Source organism: Arachis ipaensis, chromosome B6 (assembly GCF_059453495.1).
Source record: "Arachis ipaensis isolate K30076 ecotype BB chromosome B6, ASM5945349v1, whole genome shotgun sequence".
In the NCBI taxonomy this organism is placed as follows: domain Eukaryota; kingdom Viridiplantae; phylum Streptophyta; class Magnoliopsida; order Fabales; family Fabaceae; genus Arachis; species Arachis ipaensis.
Window position 1 is genome coordinate 131,242,470 of NC_142441.1, and position 19,688 is coordinate 131,262,157.

At 37.9% G+C, this 19,688-nt stretch overlaps 3 protein-coding genes across 3 annotated transcripts; 2 read left to right on the top strand and 1 right to left on the bottom strand.

Annotated features, from left to right (window-relative positions):
* The first annotated feature begins 2,207 nt into the window (after positions 1-2,207).
* On the top strand, positions 2,208-6,226 carry LOC148562752 (uncharacterized). The gene is made up of 6 exons (XM_088490983.1): positions 2,208-3,060; positions 3,153-3,221; positions 3,309-4,372; positions 4,471-5,364; positions 5,471-5,659; positions 5,759-6,226. The coding sequence occupies exons 1-6, from the start codon at positions 2,208-2,210 to the stop codon at positions 6,224-6,226; spliced, it is 3,537 nt and encodes a 1,178-aa protein (XP_088347109.1).
* Positions 6,227-6,670: 444 nt separating this feature from the next.
* LOC148562753 (uncharacterized) lies at positions 6,671-7,284 on the bottom strand. The gene is made up of 2 exons (XM_088489870.1): positions 7,087-7,284; positions 6,671-6,964 (listed from the first exon to the last, which is right to left on the bottom strand). Exons 1-2 carry the CDS (start codon positions 7,282-7,284, stop codon positions 6,671-6,673), a joined length of 492 nt encoding a protein of 163 aa, XP_088345996.1.
* Positions 7,285-9,226: 1,942 nt separating this feature from the next.
* LOC107604872 (alpha-mannosidase At3g26720) lies at positions 9,227-19,457 on the top strand. The gene is made up of 29 exons (XM_016306577.3): positions 9,227-9,758; positions 9,833-9,916; positions 10,048-10,136; positions 10,373-10,547; positions 10,691-10,810; positions 10,891-10,974; positions 11,069-11,140; positions 12,099-12,212; positions 12,343-12,443; positions 13,026-13,119; positions 13,229-13,396; positions 13,470-13,559; positions 13,999-14,064; positions 14,184-14,240; positions 14,478-14,697; positions 14,795-14,934; positions 15,106-15,174; positions 15,655-15,714; positions 15,823-15,894; positions 16,060-16,107; positions 16,223-16,342; positions 16,995-17,060; positions 17,461-17,573; positions 17,703-17,787; positions 18,079-18,189; positions 18,270-18,365; positions 18,479-18,526; positions 18,953-19,021; positions 19,088-19,457. The coding sequence occupies exons 1-29, from the start codon at positions 9,552-9,554 to the stop codon at positions 19,322-19,324; spliced, it is 3,075 nt and encodes a 1,024-aa protein (XP_016162063.1). The 5' UTR covers positions 9,227-9,551; the 3' UTR covers positions 19,325-19,457.
* The last annotated feature ends 231 nt before the right edge of the window (positions 19,458-19,688 follow it).

Genomic DNA, 19,688 nt, shown 5'->3' on the forward strand with positions numbered 1-19,688 from the left:
AATCTGTTTGAAGTGTAAATCTTCATAGACTTTTATAAGTTTATTCTAAATTATAATGTGATAACATGGAAAACTAGGGAAAAAAACAGCTAAAATTATACAAAAAAAAATAAAAATATAAAAAACGAAGACAAAAAAAATCCAAATATATATATACAAAATAACACATACATTCGAAACCTTTGATAACGAAACATCCAAAATTAGTAAAACTAATCATCCAAAACCAAGAAGAAGAAGAAGAAGAAGGGTGTCACAGCTGCGACAGACGTGGGGAGGAGGAAAAGAAGAAGCGACAACAGACGCAAGACGAAGAAGAAGGAGGAGAAGGAAGAGGAGGAAGAAGAAAGTCAACGTCGACGATCTGCGACTCACACCGATGGAGGGGGAGAGGTGGTTGCGACTCCTACAGTGACGATGACAAGGTGGGGGATGTCGCTACGTGGACGGTGCGAGTGTCTTCCTCGCTGTGTCTTCCTTCGCTAGTGCCCCTGCGTGAACAGCGGTGGCTGCTCGTGACGGATCTCCGAACGACGCAGCAGCAGCTTTCTTCCCCTTCACGAGGGCTCCTGCGTCAATGACAGTGGCTGCGGTTAGGGGTAGCAAACGGGCCTAAACCTGCCGAGTCGGCCCGCGTAACCTGCCAAAAAAGGCGGGTCGGGCTGGAAAATTGGGACCGCCAAAGAGCAAAAGCCCGCCTAACCCGCACCGCTTAAACCGCGGGTTTTGGCGGGGCGGGGCGGGCTTTTTCGCCGGGCTTAGTATTTTTTTGATAAGGGGTATTTTTACAATTTTTTTGCCAAAATCCAACTTCTCCCAACCTAATTTACAAGAGGATGAAGATGAAAATTGAGTTTTTTAGATTATGTTTATTTTGTTTTAGAGACAATATTTATAATTATGTTTTGGATTATGTTTAGTTTGCTTTGGAGATAATATTTATAATTATGTTTTGGATGAAAACTTGGTTTATAATTATGTTTATTAGATATTTATATTTACAAAGACTTTAATATTTGTGAATATAAAAATTATATTTTTTTATGCCTTTAGAAATTATAATAGTTAAAAATAAAAAAAATAAAAAACATAAGAAAATTTTTTATGCCTTTATATATATTATTTAATAGTTAAAAGTAAAAAAAAAAGAAAGATATTTGGCGGGCTGCCGTTAGGTGGGACGGGGTGGAATTCTGGGACCGCCTCACTAGGCGGGGTGGGGCGGGCTTCTAGCGGGGCGGGCGGGCTTTTCTGCTTGCCACCCCTAGCTGCGGTAGACTACAACGAAGACGACGGGTGACAGAACTTTGGAAGGTGTGGCACCAATGCGGTGGTGGCACGACGAATGGCTCTACAGAGAGCTTAGGATAAAGGGCTGCTCGACGTGGGGGGCTTAGGTGAAAGGGATTAGGATTTGTGTGGTGGTTCTTTTACTGTGGGTGAGAGTGGAATTAAAATTAGGGTAGTTTTTGAGAAGTAGATTAATCTTTTTTAGACAAAGTATAGGGAGATAACAAGCGAACCAGCCAACTTAAACAATTCCTTTAATAATTAATTTGAACTTTTTTAAAAATTAGAATTTCAATAATTAGAATTAGAGGTAATGACCAATTCGGTACCCGAAAGATTCAAACGCTGACATTTTAGTACCCAACTATTGGTATTGACAAAAAGGTACATGAATGATTTAAAATTTTGACAAGCGTGTCCAAGAGCTTGCCGGAACATAGCTCCGGTGAGTACGATGCTTACGTGGTGGCCGGTTTTAGCTGACTAGGTTAGTGTTATATTAGATGGAATTTCTAATTTTAATTATGGTTATCCTACTTGGAAAATAAACTAAACCTAAATTGAACATTATTTTTGCCCCAAATTAATTTTGCCCTAAAACCCAATTTGCATATACCAAGTTACTAGTTACTGAGTTACTGTGGTTAGTGTGTCACTAGCGAAAATCAAAGGTCACGTAGAGAGGGAGAGACGTTGCCCTCGTAACATTGGCACGAAGAAGAAGGATACAAGGCGAGAGCCATTGTCGAATCAAGCTTAACGGTTCTGAAGTGGCATCGTGGGATCACCACTGTTCGCAAGGAGCAACCCTACGAAGAGGTACGTTCTGCTTCATGTTCTTTGTTTAAGTTATGGTTTTTTGCGTTTGCTGGTGACATGCTGTTTATTCATTGTATCTTCTCTCCATTATTTCTTAGATGGATCGTTTAGTTACGTTTGTGTATCATCACATGGGTTGCTTGAAAAAGGTTAGAGATGGGAATGTGATATACGAAGGGGGTTTAGTCACTGAGATACACAGGGTGAATGTGGAGACATGTAATTTGTTTTTTGTGGAGGGGTTGTTTTTAGACCTGGGTTACCCTGGATATAATGAGGCGTATTGGCTAGTACCTGGTTTCGAATTAGGTCAGGGTCTTAGAGTACTGAGGACAGATGCTGAAGTGATGAGGATGTGTGAGAGTGCAATTAAAAACGACAACACTGTCCATCTCTACTTTGATCACCCTATTGATGCCAACCCTGAAATCATTGATGACAATGTCGTGTCTTCTGGTAGCAGTGAGAGTGTGGTTGAGGTCAATCCACCTGGTGATGAGAGGGAAACTGAAATCGTGAGTGAGGAAACTGGGGAGGTTAATCAGTTGAGTAAGGCTTTAACAGTTGTTGTGAAGGAGACTTTGAATGAAGTTGTGACTGAGAAGGGTGTTGATGTTAACGAGTCGGAGGCCGGAGAGGGTGGTGTTATGAATGAAGATGTGAATCATGGGAATGGGGAGAAAGAGACTGAGCAATCTGCAGGTCCAGAAGAAGTTGTTAAGAGGGTGAGAAAGAGGCATCCACGACCACCACCCAGTGGTTTATCACAAGAAAGGAGAGCTGCTGAACCTGAACAGCACCAGGGTGATCCTTTAGAAGCTGAAACAGTAAATGAACAAACACATGAGAGAAGAGATGATGATGAACATGTTGCCAATGAAGGTGCTAACAATGAAGAACCATTGGTGGATGAGTTGAGGGCAGAGGAAACAGCTACTCAGAATGCAGGAGGTAAAAATATTACTTCTTTTTTGTTATACCATTTTTGGATAAGTGTTGGTTTTTTGATTGCAATGATTATGATGCACATGTAGCCAATGAAGGTGTTAACCTTGAAGAACCAGTGGTGGATGAGTTGAGGGAAGAGGAAACAGCTACAGAAAATGCAGCAGGTAAACATATTAAGTTTTTTTTTTGTTACAGCATTTTTTGATAAATATTGTATGATGGCTGACAAGTATCAGCTGATGTATTAACAGATACAGAAACACAAAGAAAGGATAGGACAAATCCAAGGAGAAATCATCCTAGGCCTCAACCATCTGGGCAGAGGATTGTACCTGGAAAGGAAAATGAAGCACCAAGGGTAGAGGTGCCTAACCCAAACAGAGCAGATGGAGAGATGGGACCTGATACTTACCAATATGAATCTGATGAACTGTATAGCCCTCCTGGATCTGATGATGAAGATGAACCTGTTTTTCCTCAACATAACCCGAACACACCCTTTGGGAAAATTACTCTGGAGCTGAACATGGAGTTCGAGACCATGGAACACTTTAAAGCAGCGGTTCAAAAGTACAACATACAGATTGGGAGGCAGGTTTTCTATCTTAGGAATGAGAGGAAGAGGTGCAGGGTGATTTGTTATGACCCCGAGTGCCCTTGGTTGTGTTATTGTTCTAAGACCAACTATCCAGCCTCGTTTCAGATTAAAACATTTGTGGATGAGCATACTTGTCCGAGAAGCAACAAGAGTAAGTCAGTGAGTTGTGCCTGGGTTGCTGAAGAGCTTGTGCCTAAACTCAGAATCCATCCTAACATGTTACAAAGGGAGGCACAGGAGTGGTTTAAGGTGGAGTATGACATCTCAGTTAACGAGAGGATGATGTACAGGGCTATGGATAAGGCCAAAGATGTTATTGAAGGAACGGAAAAGGATCAATACCTGAGACTTAGAGACTATCTGAATGAGATCATCAAGGCTAATCCTGGGTCAAGAGCCAACATGGGGACAACTCCACAGCAGGAAGGGTTGCCTAGATTTAGGAACTTGTATGTATGTTTGGCTGCTTGCAAGCAGGGATTTAAAGCAGGGTGCAGACCCTTCATAGTGTTAGATGGGACTTTTCTGAAAGGTTATTTCGGAGGGCAGTTACTAACTGCAGTAGGACAGGACGCGAATAACCAGCTATTTCCAATTGCATATGGTGTTGTCGATGCAGAAACTCGGGAAAATTGGAGATTCTTTCTCGAGGAGTTACATACTGACATAGGGGACTATAATGAGAATGGCTGGGTGTTCATGTCCGACCAGCAAAAGGTAATATGCAGTGTTTGCAATCATTATTGTTCTTATATTCCTACTTGAGTAATCTTAAGTGTTATAATGTTAACTGCTGAATTTACCCATGAATGCAGGGATTGATACCAGCTTTACAGGATGTGATGCCTGGTGTGAAGCACAGATTTTGTTGTATGCATATGTGGAGAAACCTGAACAAACGATGGAAGGATAAGGAGCTGAAGGGAGCATTCTGGCAATGTGCAAAAGCAACTACTGATCAAGAATTCAAGGATGCTATGGCTAGTGTGAAAAGGATCAATAAACAGGCATGGGAGTATTTGGATAAATTTGAGCAAGAACAGTGGTCAAGAAGCAAGTTTTCTGAATGGCCAAAGGTTGATAGCTTGACTAGCAACAACTGTGAATCGTTTAATTCAACCATTGTGGGTCTGCGGGGGAAAAGCATACTCACAATGCTTGAGGAACTCAGATTCTATATCATGAAGACGATGGCTACTCACAAGGACGCATTGATGGGTTACACCGGACTTATAGCCCCTATACAAGTGAGTAGATTAGAGAAGGAAAAAAAACAAGCTAACTACTGGGAGGCACAGTGGTGTGGTGATGATGAACATAACGAATTTGAAGTCAGAAAGTGGCAACATAGAGTCAGGGTGAACACAAGAGAGAGGACATGTTCCTGCAGAAAATGGCAGCTGACTGGACTACCATGCTGTCATGGCATTGCAGCAATCCAGAGGAAGAATGAGAAGCCTGAAGACTATGTCCATCACAAGCTCACCATCGAAGCATACAATAGGACTTACCAGTTTCACATCAATAGTATACCAAGCCAAGAGTATTGGGAGCACCATGATGGGTTGCCTTGTCTGCCTCCTCCATACAAGAGGCCTATTGGCAGACCTTCCAAGAAAAGGAAGAAGGACAGCAGCGAGCAAGACTCTGGGAGCCAATACCATGCCAAGAGAAGATATGGCCAGATAACATGTCAAACCTGCAAGAGAGTAAGTGAAACAAGTCATAGAGTCAGCTATCTACTTACATAATATCATTCAATCATACATAAACTGTTTGAAATCTGATTGTATTTATTTATTGCCTGGATGCAAGGTTGGACATAATAGTAGGACTTGCCCTGAGAGATCAAATGGAGCAGCAGCTCAAGAAGATGGAATTGATGAGGATGAAGCTAGAGAGCAAGAAGCTAACTGGGAGGAGACCATGGAGGCTGCACATGCTGCACATGTTGCAGATGAGGAAAACCTCACTCAAAACCACCCACAGAGTCAACCTGATGAGGTAAACTTCTGTATTTTAATTCAAACCTTGTTCTTTTCCAAAATGTTGCACCTAGAACTGAGAAAGCCCCACCCTAAACTAATCACCCAACTCATACAGAATACTGAGGCTGATTTGACAACCACAACAAATGCTGCACCCCCTAATGCAACCACTACACCAGCAACCAGTTCAGGACCAGCACCTCCAGTGGCAGCAAGGCCAGTAGAGCCAACACCACCAATACCACCAACTAGAGGCAGGGGCAGGACCACTCGAAGAGGAAGACCCCCAACCTCAACAGCACCTCAAACTAGGGTTGCCAGCCATAATGTTGGGTCTAATTGTCAGATCCCAACCACACCAACCAATGCTGCAGGACCAAGTACTGGGCCTGGGTCAATGTCACAAGGTCCTTTGGGTAGGCCCACTCTGCAAGCCCAAAGTTCAGCATCCTCTAGGCCACCAACTGTGACTAGGGAAACCATGGCAGCAGCAAGCCCAGCCACACAGAGCAGGTTCACAGGCTTCATGCCCACCCCATCCTTGAAGAAGAAAAAGCCTTCAGCAAGCATCAAGAAGTCATAGCTTTCTTTCTTGGGTTTTCATTTTGTTTCTAGTTCCATGTTGGACCTGATGTAGATACTATGCAACTAAATGCCATTATGGCATGTTTAGTTTTTAGTTCCATGTTGGACCTGGTTTAGTATTACTTGTTATCAACTTTAGTGTCATTATGCCATGATAGTTTTTTTGGGGCAAAACTTTTGTTATTTTGGGTCTTAGGTATGTTACTCTGGATATTATGTTTTCATGCTATAAGACAGGTGTTTTTATACATGTTCTGTTTATGCCATTTTTTCAACAATGGCTAACTATCTTATATATGGCTTACTCATAATTCAAAAGCAATAACTCAGTCACAGAAGATTAATAAGAGTGCATCCATTAATTCATCTCAATTACAATTAGGAAAACATTACAAATAAACAAGCTTTCAATCCTACAATCTTAAATTTGACCATTGTCTTCCTACTTAGCCATACACAGCAGACTCAAAACCAGATTTAACCCAAGCAATACACAGATAACAAGCAATAAGAACTCAACCCTCTTCAGTTGCTCCTTCATGTCATTAACCACAGGAAGCACCATCATCATCCTATCCCTTTCCCGGCCATCACTACCATCCTGGTTGATTCTTCTTTTCTTTTTTGGGTCTGCTATGCCCACCATGTTGCTATTCTCCGAAGAAACTTCTCCTTCCACACATTGCTCTTCAATTTCATCCAACCATTGAAAATACCCACAACGTCTTTCTGTGTTCTAGCATGGCACAAAAAATTTCATGAATCAGAGAAGATCGGAAAGTAAATCTGAAAAGTGGAGAAAAGCAACCCAGGAAGAATGCATCATTTCCTCAAGTAACATCAACATTTTAACCTTACCTTCCACAGAGGGCAACGAAGAAACCATCTATCAGGGTTGCTACTTGTCTTCGACTTCAACGGAACCACCGGAAGGGGACAAAAGCAACACCCATCGTAGATTTTACTACCAACTCCAGAACCACCATCAACGTCGAAGGCTATGGATGACTGCTTTCTCACGGTTCCACCTTTTGCACGAGCCCTAGCTGCTTGCATCTTCCAGATTGGGATCGTCCTCTACGAGAGAGCGAGGAGAGCAAAATTGGGTTTTAGGGCAAAATTAATTTGGGGCAAAAATAATGTTCAATTTAGGTTTAGTTTATTTTCCAAGTAGGATAACCATAATTAAAATTAGAAATTCCATCTAATATAACACTAACCTAGTCAGCTAAAACCGGCCACCACGTAAGCATCGTACTCACCGGAGCTATGTTCCGGCAAGCTCTTGGACACGCTTGTCAAAATTTTAAATCATTCATGTACCTTTTTGTCAATACCAATAGTTGGGTACTAAAATGTCAGCGTTTGAATCTTTCGGGTACCGAATTGGTCATTACCTCTTAGAATTAATTAGGTTTTGAATAATTAGAATTTGGCAAATAACCTCCCCACAAATCTTAATTGCTTTCTCTCAAGCCCCGCAGTCGCTCCTAACCACATGTCGTGCCGCTTCGTCGCGCCTCCACTGCACTACCGTAGCACCGACCAGAGTTTACGCACTCCCAGTGGTCGTTGCAAACCGCTGCAACCTCCACCATTGACACATGACTCCTCGCGAACAAGAGCAACATGCCATTGCGCTGTCGTTTCATCGACTGGCGATCACTCCCCCTCCTCGGTGATGAAACCATTCCCAACCATCGCGCTCCCCCCAGTCGAGCTGTTGTTGCTGCGTCGCCATTCTCACGCGAGCTGTGCATGCGGTCCTTCATGTTGTTCATGTCGTCGTTGCGGGGAGAAGGCGCGAGTGACATGATTGTGCTCCCTTTCTTCCATCACGCTACAATGGGCCCATCCTCCCTCCTGTTGCCGTCCTACCTCCGTCGCCATGTCTTTTTCTTCTTCTTCTTCTGTTGTGATTTTGATTTTTTTTATGTGATTTGGATGTGTTTTTTCATGTAATTTGAATATTTTTTTATATAATTTGGATATTTTTTGGTATATTATGGATATTTTTCCGTCCCTTAGTAGAAAATGTATTGGAGTTTAGAATGCGGATGTTTCTTTTACGAAGAAAGAAACATCCAATTAAAAAAAGCATCCACAATCCCTTGAAAATAAATTGAGTAAAATATCTTTTTTGTCCCCAACGTTTGAAATAAATCTTATTTGTGTCTCTAACGTTTATAAAAGTGATTTAATATTATCTTACCGTCAATTATACTAACAAATCAGATTGTATTTTTTAATTTTTCTCACTTGGATATATTCATTCTCAATTAGGTTTCGCTTGGATTGTTCAATTTTAATATTATACCCACTGTTTGTGTTCAGGTTTAATTATATCCATAAAAAAGTGAATTATGTGAATGTTGCAGGAATTAGTTTCAACTTTTGATGAGCTATTATCTGGAGTGGATTATTAATTCTGTCCCAGACATTTGTATTCTAACTTCAAGAAGAGATATTTCAAAACTCCAACTAAAGCTCATGATGTGTAATTGAGGGTAGGATAATATTGAAACACTTTTACAAACGTTAAGGATACAAATAGGCCGATTTAAATGTTAAGAACACAAATAGGACTTATCTGAAATGTTAAGAGATAAAAACAATACTTTATTCAGATAAATTTAATGTAATTTAGATTTTTTTATGTGATTTGAATATTTTTTCCGTGTAAAGTTAATATTTTTTTAATATAATATAATTTTTTGATATAATTTGAATATATTTTCATTTCTTAGTAGAAAATATATTGAGATTTAGGATGCGAATATTTTTCTTACGAAAAAAAACGTCCACAACTCTTTGAGAATGAATGAATTTAATATAATTTTAAATTTTTTGGATGCGATTTGAATTTTTTCATATAATTTAGATTTTCTTTTATATATTATGGATGTTTTTTTTTATGAGTATTGAGATGCACTTCAAAGAAGAGTTAGCTAAAGTTAGATGTATCTGTATTAATTAATTAATTTTTTCATAGTAGACTGTTTTTATAATTAGTTGACTGCCAGTTAACTGGACTCCTGATTGATTTTCTTTTCTGTCTTTTTTCATATATATATATATATATCCGTAGAGCGAGCTAAGAGGAAAATTGTGTATCTGTATCTACTATTTAAATCTAATAATCTAATTAGTAATTTGTACGGGATAGGCCCACTTGTGTGCTTCCCTTCTACTCCACAACTTAATCCAAGCAAGCTTCCTATTTCAGCCAACAACAATAGTACAATACTAAACACACTCTCTCTCTCACTGCAATCATCACTTGAACTGAACAACATATAGTGATTACTGACTACTGAGTAGTGATGATGGGCGCTGCTACGGTGCTACTCGTCGTTATAGTGGCGGCGATTTGGGTGGCGCAATCACACTCAGAGTACATAGAGTACAACACCACGCAGAGGATCGTCAACGGTCAAATAAACGTTCACTTGGTGCCTCACTCCCACGACGATGTTGGCTGGCTCAAGACCGTTGATCAGTACTACGTCGGCGCCAACAACTCCATTCGTGTTAGTCTCAATTTTCTTTCTTTATTTTTGACTTTGAGGTTCCAAGAATTTCTTTCTCACTTGCTACTTGGCAGGGTGCATGTGTGCAGAACGTGCTGGATTCTGTGATCTCTGCGCTTTTGGAAGACAAGAATCGCAAATTTATCTATGTTGAGATGGTGATAATACTTTGATTTGATACTGACACTGAGTTTTTTTTTTTTTTTTGGATGGTAAAATTCTTAAAGGAAATGAGTGATTGGTGTGTTTGACTGGGAAATTTCTATTTTGATTGTAATTTTTTATGTAGGCATTTTTCCAACGATGGTGGAGACAGCAAAGTAAAGCTAAGAAAATTAAAGTGAAGGAGCTTGTTGACTCTGGTCAGCTTGAATTCATGTAAGTCTCGTATTTTCTTCTGCCTGAAGCTACTTAGTAGTTACTGTTTTGAATTATTGCCTATGATTTACTTTGATCAGTTAGATGTTGCAATATCTGAATGAGTACCTTGTAACTTGTAGTCAAAGGTCTTTCTCGTTTTTCTGATTCATATAATCTGTGTAGATCAAACATAAGTCTATGAAGCAGAATCTGATTAACAATATTCCCCTTTATATCTGAGTTTGTTTTTGAAGAAATGGGGGCATGTGCATGCATGATGAGGCCACCCCGCATTACATTGACCTGATTGATCAGACAACTCTCGGGCATCAATTCATTAAAGATGAATTCGGTAAGACTCCAAGAGTTGGCTGGCAGATCGATCCTTTTGGCCATTCTGCGGTTCAGGCGTACTTGCTTGGCGCTGAGGTATGTTTATCATAATCCAGTTATGTGGAGAGTTAGTATACTTGTCAAAATAACTAGTTTCAGTGGATTAGAACTAGAATATGATAAGTGCTATTAGTGCTGCATACAGTGTCCAAGTTTTATTCATTATATCTATGTTGCAGCTGGGATTCGATTCGCTCTTTTTTGCCAGAATTGATTACCAGGATAGAGCCAAGCGATTGAAGGAGAAGATGCTTGAGGTTATTTGGCAGGGTTCTAGGTCTCTTGGTTCTTCTTCACAAGTTAGTTCCTATCAATATTGTTTCCGTCTAGATATATAAGGTTTAGTTTTCCAGTTCCTTCATAGGTGACTTCGTTGCAGATATTTACGGGGATATTTCCCAGGCATTACGATCCTCCTGATGGCTTCACGTTTGAGATCAATGATGTTTCCCCTCCTATTCAGGTAAATTTCTTGTATTCTTTAAAATTTATGGAAAGAATATGTTGAATACTTTTTTAGTATCCTCATCTGAGATTCAAGTAAATTTATATTGAAGGATGACATTGAACTGTTTGACTATAATGTTCAAGAAAGGGTCAATGACTTTGTAGCTGCAGCCATATATCAGGTGAGTCGTTGACCATTGATCCCCCCTCCTCTCTCTCTCTCTCTCTCTTGTTATGTCAACGTCTTTTCTTTTTCTTCTCCATGGCGCAGATTAATCTCTCTCTCTCTCTCTCTCTCTAAATCATACAAGAACAGAAGTTATATTTTAATTGCTTGATCCAGTGTGTTATATTTGATGTTTTGAGAGAAGATTCTTGGTCTAGTATTATCATCTCATATATCAATGAAGAATTTATGGTTAGTTCCCCGTTTTATTATTCACAATATTCTTGAACACTTGAGTGGAGAAACTATGACATTTTGAGTGGTTTAATTATGTGTTAAGATACTCTCATAAAAAAATTAATCCGTAATTTTAGGTTTCTTATCTGTCTCTGCAGTCTGCACATGGTACTAAGGTAAAAAATAAAATAAACTAGAGGTAGAGTAAGGCATGGAGGCAGTTGCATTTGATTTTGTGCTTTTGACAGCAAAAGCGAAAAATTTCTATGTTTTGGAAAAGTTCTTAGAAGGCTTTCTTCTGCTTTAAGAGAGTCACAGGAGCTTCTAGTCAGCTAAGACTGTCAATGGATGTAAACTACCTAAAAGAAAACTTCAGCTTCTCTTAATTCTAGCAGTTTTACTTTCCTGATTTAGGCATATACTTCCGTATGTTCTCAATAGTTTATGATTGCTTTAATAAATAAAAAAAATTTGTAAGTTAAATGTATTATATTACCATTATTTCATCAGCTTTTAATCAAACTTTTCAACATTGATGCATTTGTAGATTTTTACAGGATGTTTAGCACCAAAGCCCACATCATTCGAAATGAGGCCTAAAAAAGGCCTAATGATGCACTGGTTGACGAGACTAGATTTTTACTTTTATATCATATATTTACTTTGGTTTTATGTTGTTTGAAGCGTAATAGGATCCTATGGAAGTTACAAACTGAATTGCCTTTGTCCATATCTAGGCTAATGTGACCAGAACCAATCACATTATGTGGGCAATGGGGACAGACTTCCGGTATCAATATGCTGATTCATGGTTCAGGCAGATGGATAAGTTTATTCACTATGTGAATCAGGTGCTCTACCTTTGCAATTGTTGCCTAAAGTGTTACGTCGGAGTTTTTTGTTTTTCATACTTGACGGGAGATACTGATTTTACCACTTTTGAGTTAAAATCTATGCTTTCTTTTTGTGTCATACACTCAGGATGGGCGTGTCAATGCATTATATTCAACACCATCTATCTACACTGATTCAAAATATGCAGCAAATGAGCAATGGCCTCTTAAAGTTGATGATTTCTTCCCGTAAGTTTTTCTTATATTTGTTTTAGATTTATGTTTTGATGTGAGTTAAGAAGGAGGAAGGGAAAATGATCGAAAGCTTTGTTTGAAAGATGGTAGAGACCAACTGAGAATCACCAATATATATATAGGAGCAAGAGAGAATGCAAATCAGGTGCTGCAAGGAAATGAAATTAGTCCCATTCGTCCCTTGATCAACATAAATAACTTACTGAGCTGTCTAAAAGTGAGAGGATGGGAGGGGAAAGGTGGGATTGAGATTCTCTGTGAATGAGTACTGTATTCTTTTCTTCTTAGCTGATTTCACACTGATTTCAACACAAGGGGTGTCAATAATACAGACATTTTCTCCGTTTTAAAGTCTCTATTACGAATTTCTATCACAAGACTTTTCATGAGGAGAAGGGAAGTATTTTTAATTCAAATAACGTAATAAACAGTCGTTTCTCCTACTTTAACCTGCAAACAGGAGGAAGGCAGTTCATCACCGCTACCATTCTGTCACTTCCCATCCTTTCTTTTCCTCCTAAGATTTCTATACATTGTTGAAAGAGATCAGTTTTAATTCAAGGTACATAATTTCAGATATGCAGATAAACCGAATGCATATTGGACTGGCTATTTTACAAGTAGGCCAGCTTTAAAGGGTTATGTGAGAGTGATGAGTGGTTACTATCAGGTAAAATCTTATGCTCGTTTTTCTACCTGTAAGTTAGTTTGTTGTCATCCTTGTGAGCTCTCCCATACTTCCTTCTTAGAACATCTGTTACTTTCTTGTTGACATTTAGGCAGCAAGGCAATTAGAATTTTTCAAAGGGAGGAATGCATCTGGACCAAATACTAATTCACTAGCAGAAGCTTTATCAATTGCTCAGCATCATGATGCAGTTAGTGGCACAGAGAGACAACATGTTGCTGCTGATTATGCACTGCGACTGTCATTGGGCTATAAGGAGGTGCATATTGATGATTTTCTGTTTGGTTGGCAATAACATAAAATTAAATGGACCACTGTCTCTTGATTTTCAGGCAGAAGTGGTGGTCGCATCTGCCCTTGCTTTCTTGGTAAACCAAAAGTTAAGTTCGCAACAGGTGAAGCCAGTGTCGGACTTACAACAGGCAATGCACTCTGGACACAGAATAAGTTTCTTATGTTTTCAATCGATGGTTTCATCATAAATTAGCTTCTAATATGTTACTTCTAGTCTGACTTGACAGGAAATTAAAAACTAAAATTAGTTATTAGATTTTTTTTTTTCTGCAAGCCACATATATGCAACATGAATTCATGCATTCTGAAACCACCCAACTCCCTAGGGAAAAGATAGTTTAGCTGCATGAACCATTCTAAGAAGATAAAGTCTCATTTGTTCTATGTTTGACTGAATTACTGTATAGTTAAGGCTATTAAGATCTGTTACGTGATCACTTTTCTAGTTTATTTTTAGTTAAAGGCTTGCTAAACTATGTGATGTTAGAGTCTGTAAATCTAGTCATCTGAGAACACTTTGTAATATTATGGATTTATGTTAAAGCTGTCATGTGAATCTGGCTGCAGTGTCCTCTACTCAATATAAGTTACTGTCCTTCATCAGAAGCTACGTTGAGCAATGGAAAAAGCTTGGTAAGTATAATAATGTACATCAGTCAACCATTAAAAGCAAGAGTTACATCACTCAAAGTTATGAGCAGATATGAACCTCTTCAATATAATATTTCTCTTAATGTTGTGGCCTTTTGTAGGTGATTGTTGTTTATAACCCACTTGCTTGGAAGAGGGAGGAAGTAATTCGAATTCCTGTAAGTGCTTAGAATGAATTTTTTTTTTTTTTTTTCCGTTAGCATATGTAACACTATGTTCTATAAAGATAACGTGCCATCATCGCTTCTGAATCTAGTGTTAATGCCGCACTCCTGTTTCTCGGTAATCATTGTTCATTTTCTTCTAAGAGATTAAAGCATCCTTTAGTCTTGAAGTTCATCCATTGTTGCTAAATCCATTCTTTAATGACTGATGACAAAACATACTTGCTGCAGGTTTCCACCACAGACATTTCTGTCAAAGATTCTGCTGGGAATGAAGTTGAGTCTCAAATTCTCCCACTATCCAATGCCACTTCAATCCTAAGAAAATACTATGTCAAAGCGTATGTAGGAAAATCTCCTGGTTCAGAACCAAAGTACTGGCTTGCATTTCCAGTGTCTGTACCTCCCCTTGGTTTCAGCACATACATAGTCTCCAAGCCTAGACAGACAGGTAAGAGATGTTGCTTCTGTTTCTAACTTCTTATCTTCCACTCTATGCTTCTATGTACCGATAAGTGGAACTGAGAGCAATTCACTAAATGGCGAAGGTAATCGTTCAACCATATCCAAGGTGCACAAATCAGAAAGAAGTACAAATACCAGCATAGAAGTTGGACAAGGGAATTTGAAGCTGCTTTATTCTGCAGATGAAAGAAAGCTTACTCATTATGTTAACAGTAGAAATCTTGTGAGTCCTCAGTATGCATCTCTTAGGTTTTTATATGCTTGCAGATTTTTTAGTGCATTCTAAGATCAAGATAAGATGTAATCTGAATAAGTGGCTTACAAATTCAATTTTCGTTATGGCATAAAGTTAGTTATGCTGATGTTTTATATTCTGTCTTGGTTTTGGCTGAAGGTTAAAGCATCTGTTGAACAAACATACAGTTATTATTCTGGAAATGATGGAACAGATAAAGATCCTCAGGTAAGTTGTGTGTATACATAATTTTCTACATACATCAACAACAACTATGCCAGGCGTCTGTCTGGATCTAACAATGTCATAGTTCGCTATCACAGATCACATCTGGGTTTAAACCCATTTATATTTAAATAACTTTTGATAATTTCTTCCAGAGTTTTTTTTAGAACTCCCTTTTCTCTAGCTAAAGGATTATCCTTCATCTTATTCACTCTCCTAATTGTCATTGGAGCCACCGCAAGTCTTCCTTGAACACAATTATTTTATGCATTAATTTTTGTAGACTTCAATCATATTGTTAGTATGAACAACTTTTTAAATTTTTGGATGGAGGAATTACATTTTTATTTCTTTTTTTGCTTTATGCTAGATAGCACTATGATCATACCATTTCTTACTTGCTTCAGTCCATCCATATTATTCTTAAATAAAACTAACTAAAATATTTCTTTGGGATTACCAACTTTTTTTCTCATATTGAAGGCTTCTGGGGCATATGTATTCCGCCCAAATGGATCATTTCCAATTAGATCTGATCGCCAGGTTTCAAACTTTTCATTCTTCAATTTTAAACAGTTGGCAATAGTTTAGTTTGTGATCAATCCAGAGAACAATTCAAGATGCTAATTCTGTATGTTTGTTCGTGTTAAGGAATCTTTTACTGTTTTAAGTGGTCCAGTGCTGGATGAAGTTCATCAGCAGCTCAATCCATGGATATCTCAGGTAAATTATGGTTAAAATAACCATAATTTCCTCAAGTGTTCTCATCGCTACTCCCTTCCCATGGCATCCACAGGACCCGCAAATTTCAGTAAAATGAAAGTTGTGTTTCTTGTGATTATCTATTTTTGTGTGGAACTTAAGCATTATTCTTTCTTCTTTTTACAGATTACAAGGATATTCAAGGGAAAGGAACATGCTGAAGTTGAGTTCACAGTATGTTAGTTCCCCTGTATTCTGATTGCTGAGTAACAAATATATATATATTTCCTTTTATATGGCACAGAAGTAGTGCAGAATTTGCATCTAAAATCTGTTTATGCATATGTAGGTTGGGCCTATACCTGTGGATGATAACATTGGGAAAGAACTTATTACCCAGTTTACAACCTCAATGAAGACCAACAAAACATTCTACACAGATTCCAATGGACGTGACTTCATTAAAAGGGTGTGTTTGTTTTACTCTCTTTTTGTAATAAATATTAAATATTTTTTATTACCTTGATATCACATTAAACCACTCTAATTTGCATGTTTATATGGGATTTATGTGGAAGACAAAGGTAAAATAATTAATAGAAAGACCTTGAGTTCAATAAAATGATGGGTGATTAATGGGGATGCCAAACATAGGGTTCTGTGTGGATGACATGGAGAAACTGGTCATATTTTTCAATAGAAAGTGGCTATCAAACTCAAAGGAAAATTCTCATGATGCCAATAATGCCAGCAATATCTATGTTATTTATGTTGGGCACAAAATTGCCAGCAGGACTAAAAACTAGGTTGTGAAGATGGGAGTTCCAAGGTTGATGAGTGTACATACAAGAAAAATAATATTTAAAATGAATAATAAGTGTTGGAGTTAATTTTCTTGAGGAGTAAATGATGGAAACTTGATAGGTGATTTGTGTTGATGTGTAAAAAAGACAATAAAGTCTTAGTCTCTTGTGGAAGATTGGATCATGTCGAAAATAGTATGAGTTAAGATTGTCTAAAAGAATTCATTGAATATTGGTCGTTCAAAAAGTTCAATGCATTGATTTGTCTATGTAGTTGTATCAATCTTGTGGGATAAAACAAGTAAAATTATTTTGCAGATTCGAGATTTCCGGACAGACTGGGATCTACAAGTGAACCAACCCATAGCTGGAAACTATTATCCGGTGTGTTTAATTTAAGTGAAGACTCATGATCTTTCCACTATTCTCTGTTTATATTCAGTGTTTTTAAGTGAAGACTCATGATCCCTCCACTATTCTATGTTTATATTCAATAATTTCGCACTTTTTGTGTGTATATAACGATTTTGTAGACTAGCTGCTTCACGTCTTTCCTTCCCCCCTGTAAATCTATTTTTTTCCAAGGCTGATCTAATCTTTTCACTTTTATATATTTAAATTGTGTTTCAGTTGTAACATGAAGCAATGTTTTGCTATTCCTACGATTAAGCCTATTGCCATGTTTTAGAAAGATGTTATTATCTCTATCATATTTGATTCTGTCTTTCCCCTCATTAAATGGATATTAATGAAAAAATATTGTGCGTTACCACCATTGTCTAAGGTTAACTTAGGAATATATGTGCAAGATAGCAACACAGAACTCTCAGTGTTGGTGGACCGTTCAGTTGGGGTTTCAAGCTTGGTAGACGGTCAAGTAGAGCTCATGCTCCACAGGTTTGTTTTGTTCCTTGTCAATCTCTATTGATATTAAGTTCTATTTGCTACAACTTTACTCTATAGATTTATAAGTGACATAATTATTGCTGTTTCTTTTTCATATGATTTTCCTTTTCATTTTTCCAGGAGGCTTATCCATGACGATACAAGAGGCGTTGGTGAGGCACTCAATGAAACAGTTTGCATTGCTGGTAGCTGTGAAGGTTTAACCGTTAAGTATATCGTACCAAAGAGCCTATGTACTAATACTTGCTTAATGATTTCTGGTTATTTCATGTCTATGAGGGTAACCTTTCTGGTTCTCGCAAAGCAGCCTTGCTAGGTGCAACTATTCTTCCCCCCCCTCCTCCTCTTTTCTCTTCCTTCTTTTCTTTGATATTCTCAAACAGAGCATTTTATTGCCCAGGGTTCCTGAAGTGTCTGCAAGATGCATTAAAGATACTACATAAAATGAAAAATTGCAATTATATTCTACTAATGCCTGTTTATGTGATATTTCCAGATTCAAGGAAAACTGTACCTTAAAATTGATCCTATAGGTGAAGGTGCTAAGTGGCGTCGAACAGTTGGCCAGGAATTATATTCACCACTGTTGTTGGCATTCACAGAACAGGTAAAACATAAGGGGGAATAAATAAATACGAGTAGTAGTATGGGGTCCTTCATCATAAAAGTTTTCCACTATTCTTGCAGGATGGGGATAATTTGTCAAATTTTCAATCATCAACGTTTTCTGGCATAGATTCTTCATACAGTTTCCCAAACAATACTGCTCTTTTAACACTCCAGGTATGCAACTATATTTGGGGAACATAGCAAAATAGAAGATGGAGCTCTAAAATGCTTTCTAGTTGTCCCGTCTTTTCGCCGATGTGATTTTATTATTTTTGTGGACTTTGCAGGAACTTTACAGTGGAAAAATACTTCTAAGATTGGCTCACCTTTACGAGGTTTTTTATTATTTTACTGATTTACTTATCTGTAGTCCTTTGGTTCTCTCTTGTAGAGTTAAGCTTTTCAACAAAACTAATGCAAGCATGCATGCATTTCTATCAAAAACATGGAATATATTTTACATACGGAAATGCTTGTTAAGATTAATGACAGTTTGTCAATGCAACTGCAGCAGTTAGTTTAGTCACTGAAGGAATTTTGTAATTTTACTTGGAATAACTTGTTATAATTCAAACATCATATACAATATACTTTCTAATAATTATCTGTACTCACTTGAATCCTGTACATTAATACACACTGTTCTACCATTGAATGAGGTGCCTGTCCCATTCGACATTGGCCCGATGTCTCAGAAAATGAGTGCGCAAAACTACTTATATTTCTAATTTATGTTGTCTTGGTATTTGTTCCATGAATAGATTGAGGAGGACAAAGATTATTCAGCAATGGCAAGCGTGGAATTGTTAAAGCTGTTTCCTAACAAGAAGGTAAGATTTATAACTACTACAAGCTACTCTCTAATTTTTGTTCTAACGAGTTGACGACATCTTCAGATAAGGAAAGTGACCGAGATGAGTTTGTCTGCTAATCAAGAAAGAGCTGAAATGGAAAAGAAGAGGTTAGCATGGAAAGTAGAAGGCTCCACTAAAGAAACTAAGGTGGTGAGGGGAGGGCCTGTTGATCCTGAAAAGTTGGTGGTTGAACTTGCTCCAATGGAAATTAGGACATTTTTTATTGAATTTGCTTCCCTTCAAACGGTTCCTGAAGCAGAAAATCAAGCGGCAACGTAATAAGAGGGTTGTTTTCTTGTAGAGTTGCATCATTTGAACAATTGTACTCATTTGACTTTTACACTGAATTGACACAAACCCTTGCGTCATAACATAGAGTATTGGAGTGCGAGACTCATCCCGAATTTTCTACTCTCAGTTTTTAACTTTCCATTCATTTTATTTTTCTTTTATTTTTAGATAAATGATCAAAATAGAACCAGAAAACTTATGTCTTTCTAATAAAAATAAGAAAAAGTTTAGGGCCAACAACTTTGTTAAATTCTGGCCAGTATGTAACCAGCAAAAAAAAGTGAGTCATTGGATAAAATCTTATACTAATTTCACACCATTAAAATCATCTTGATGGCTATTTCATGGCTAC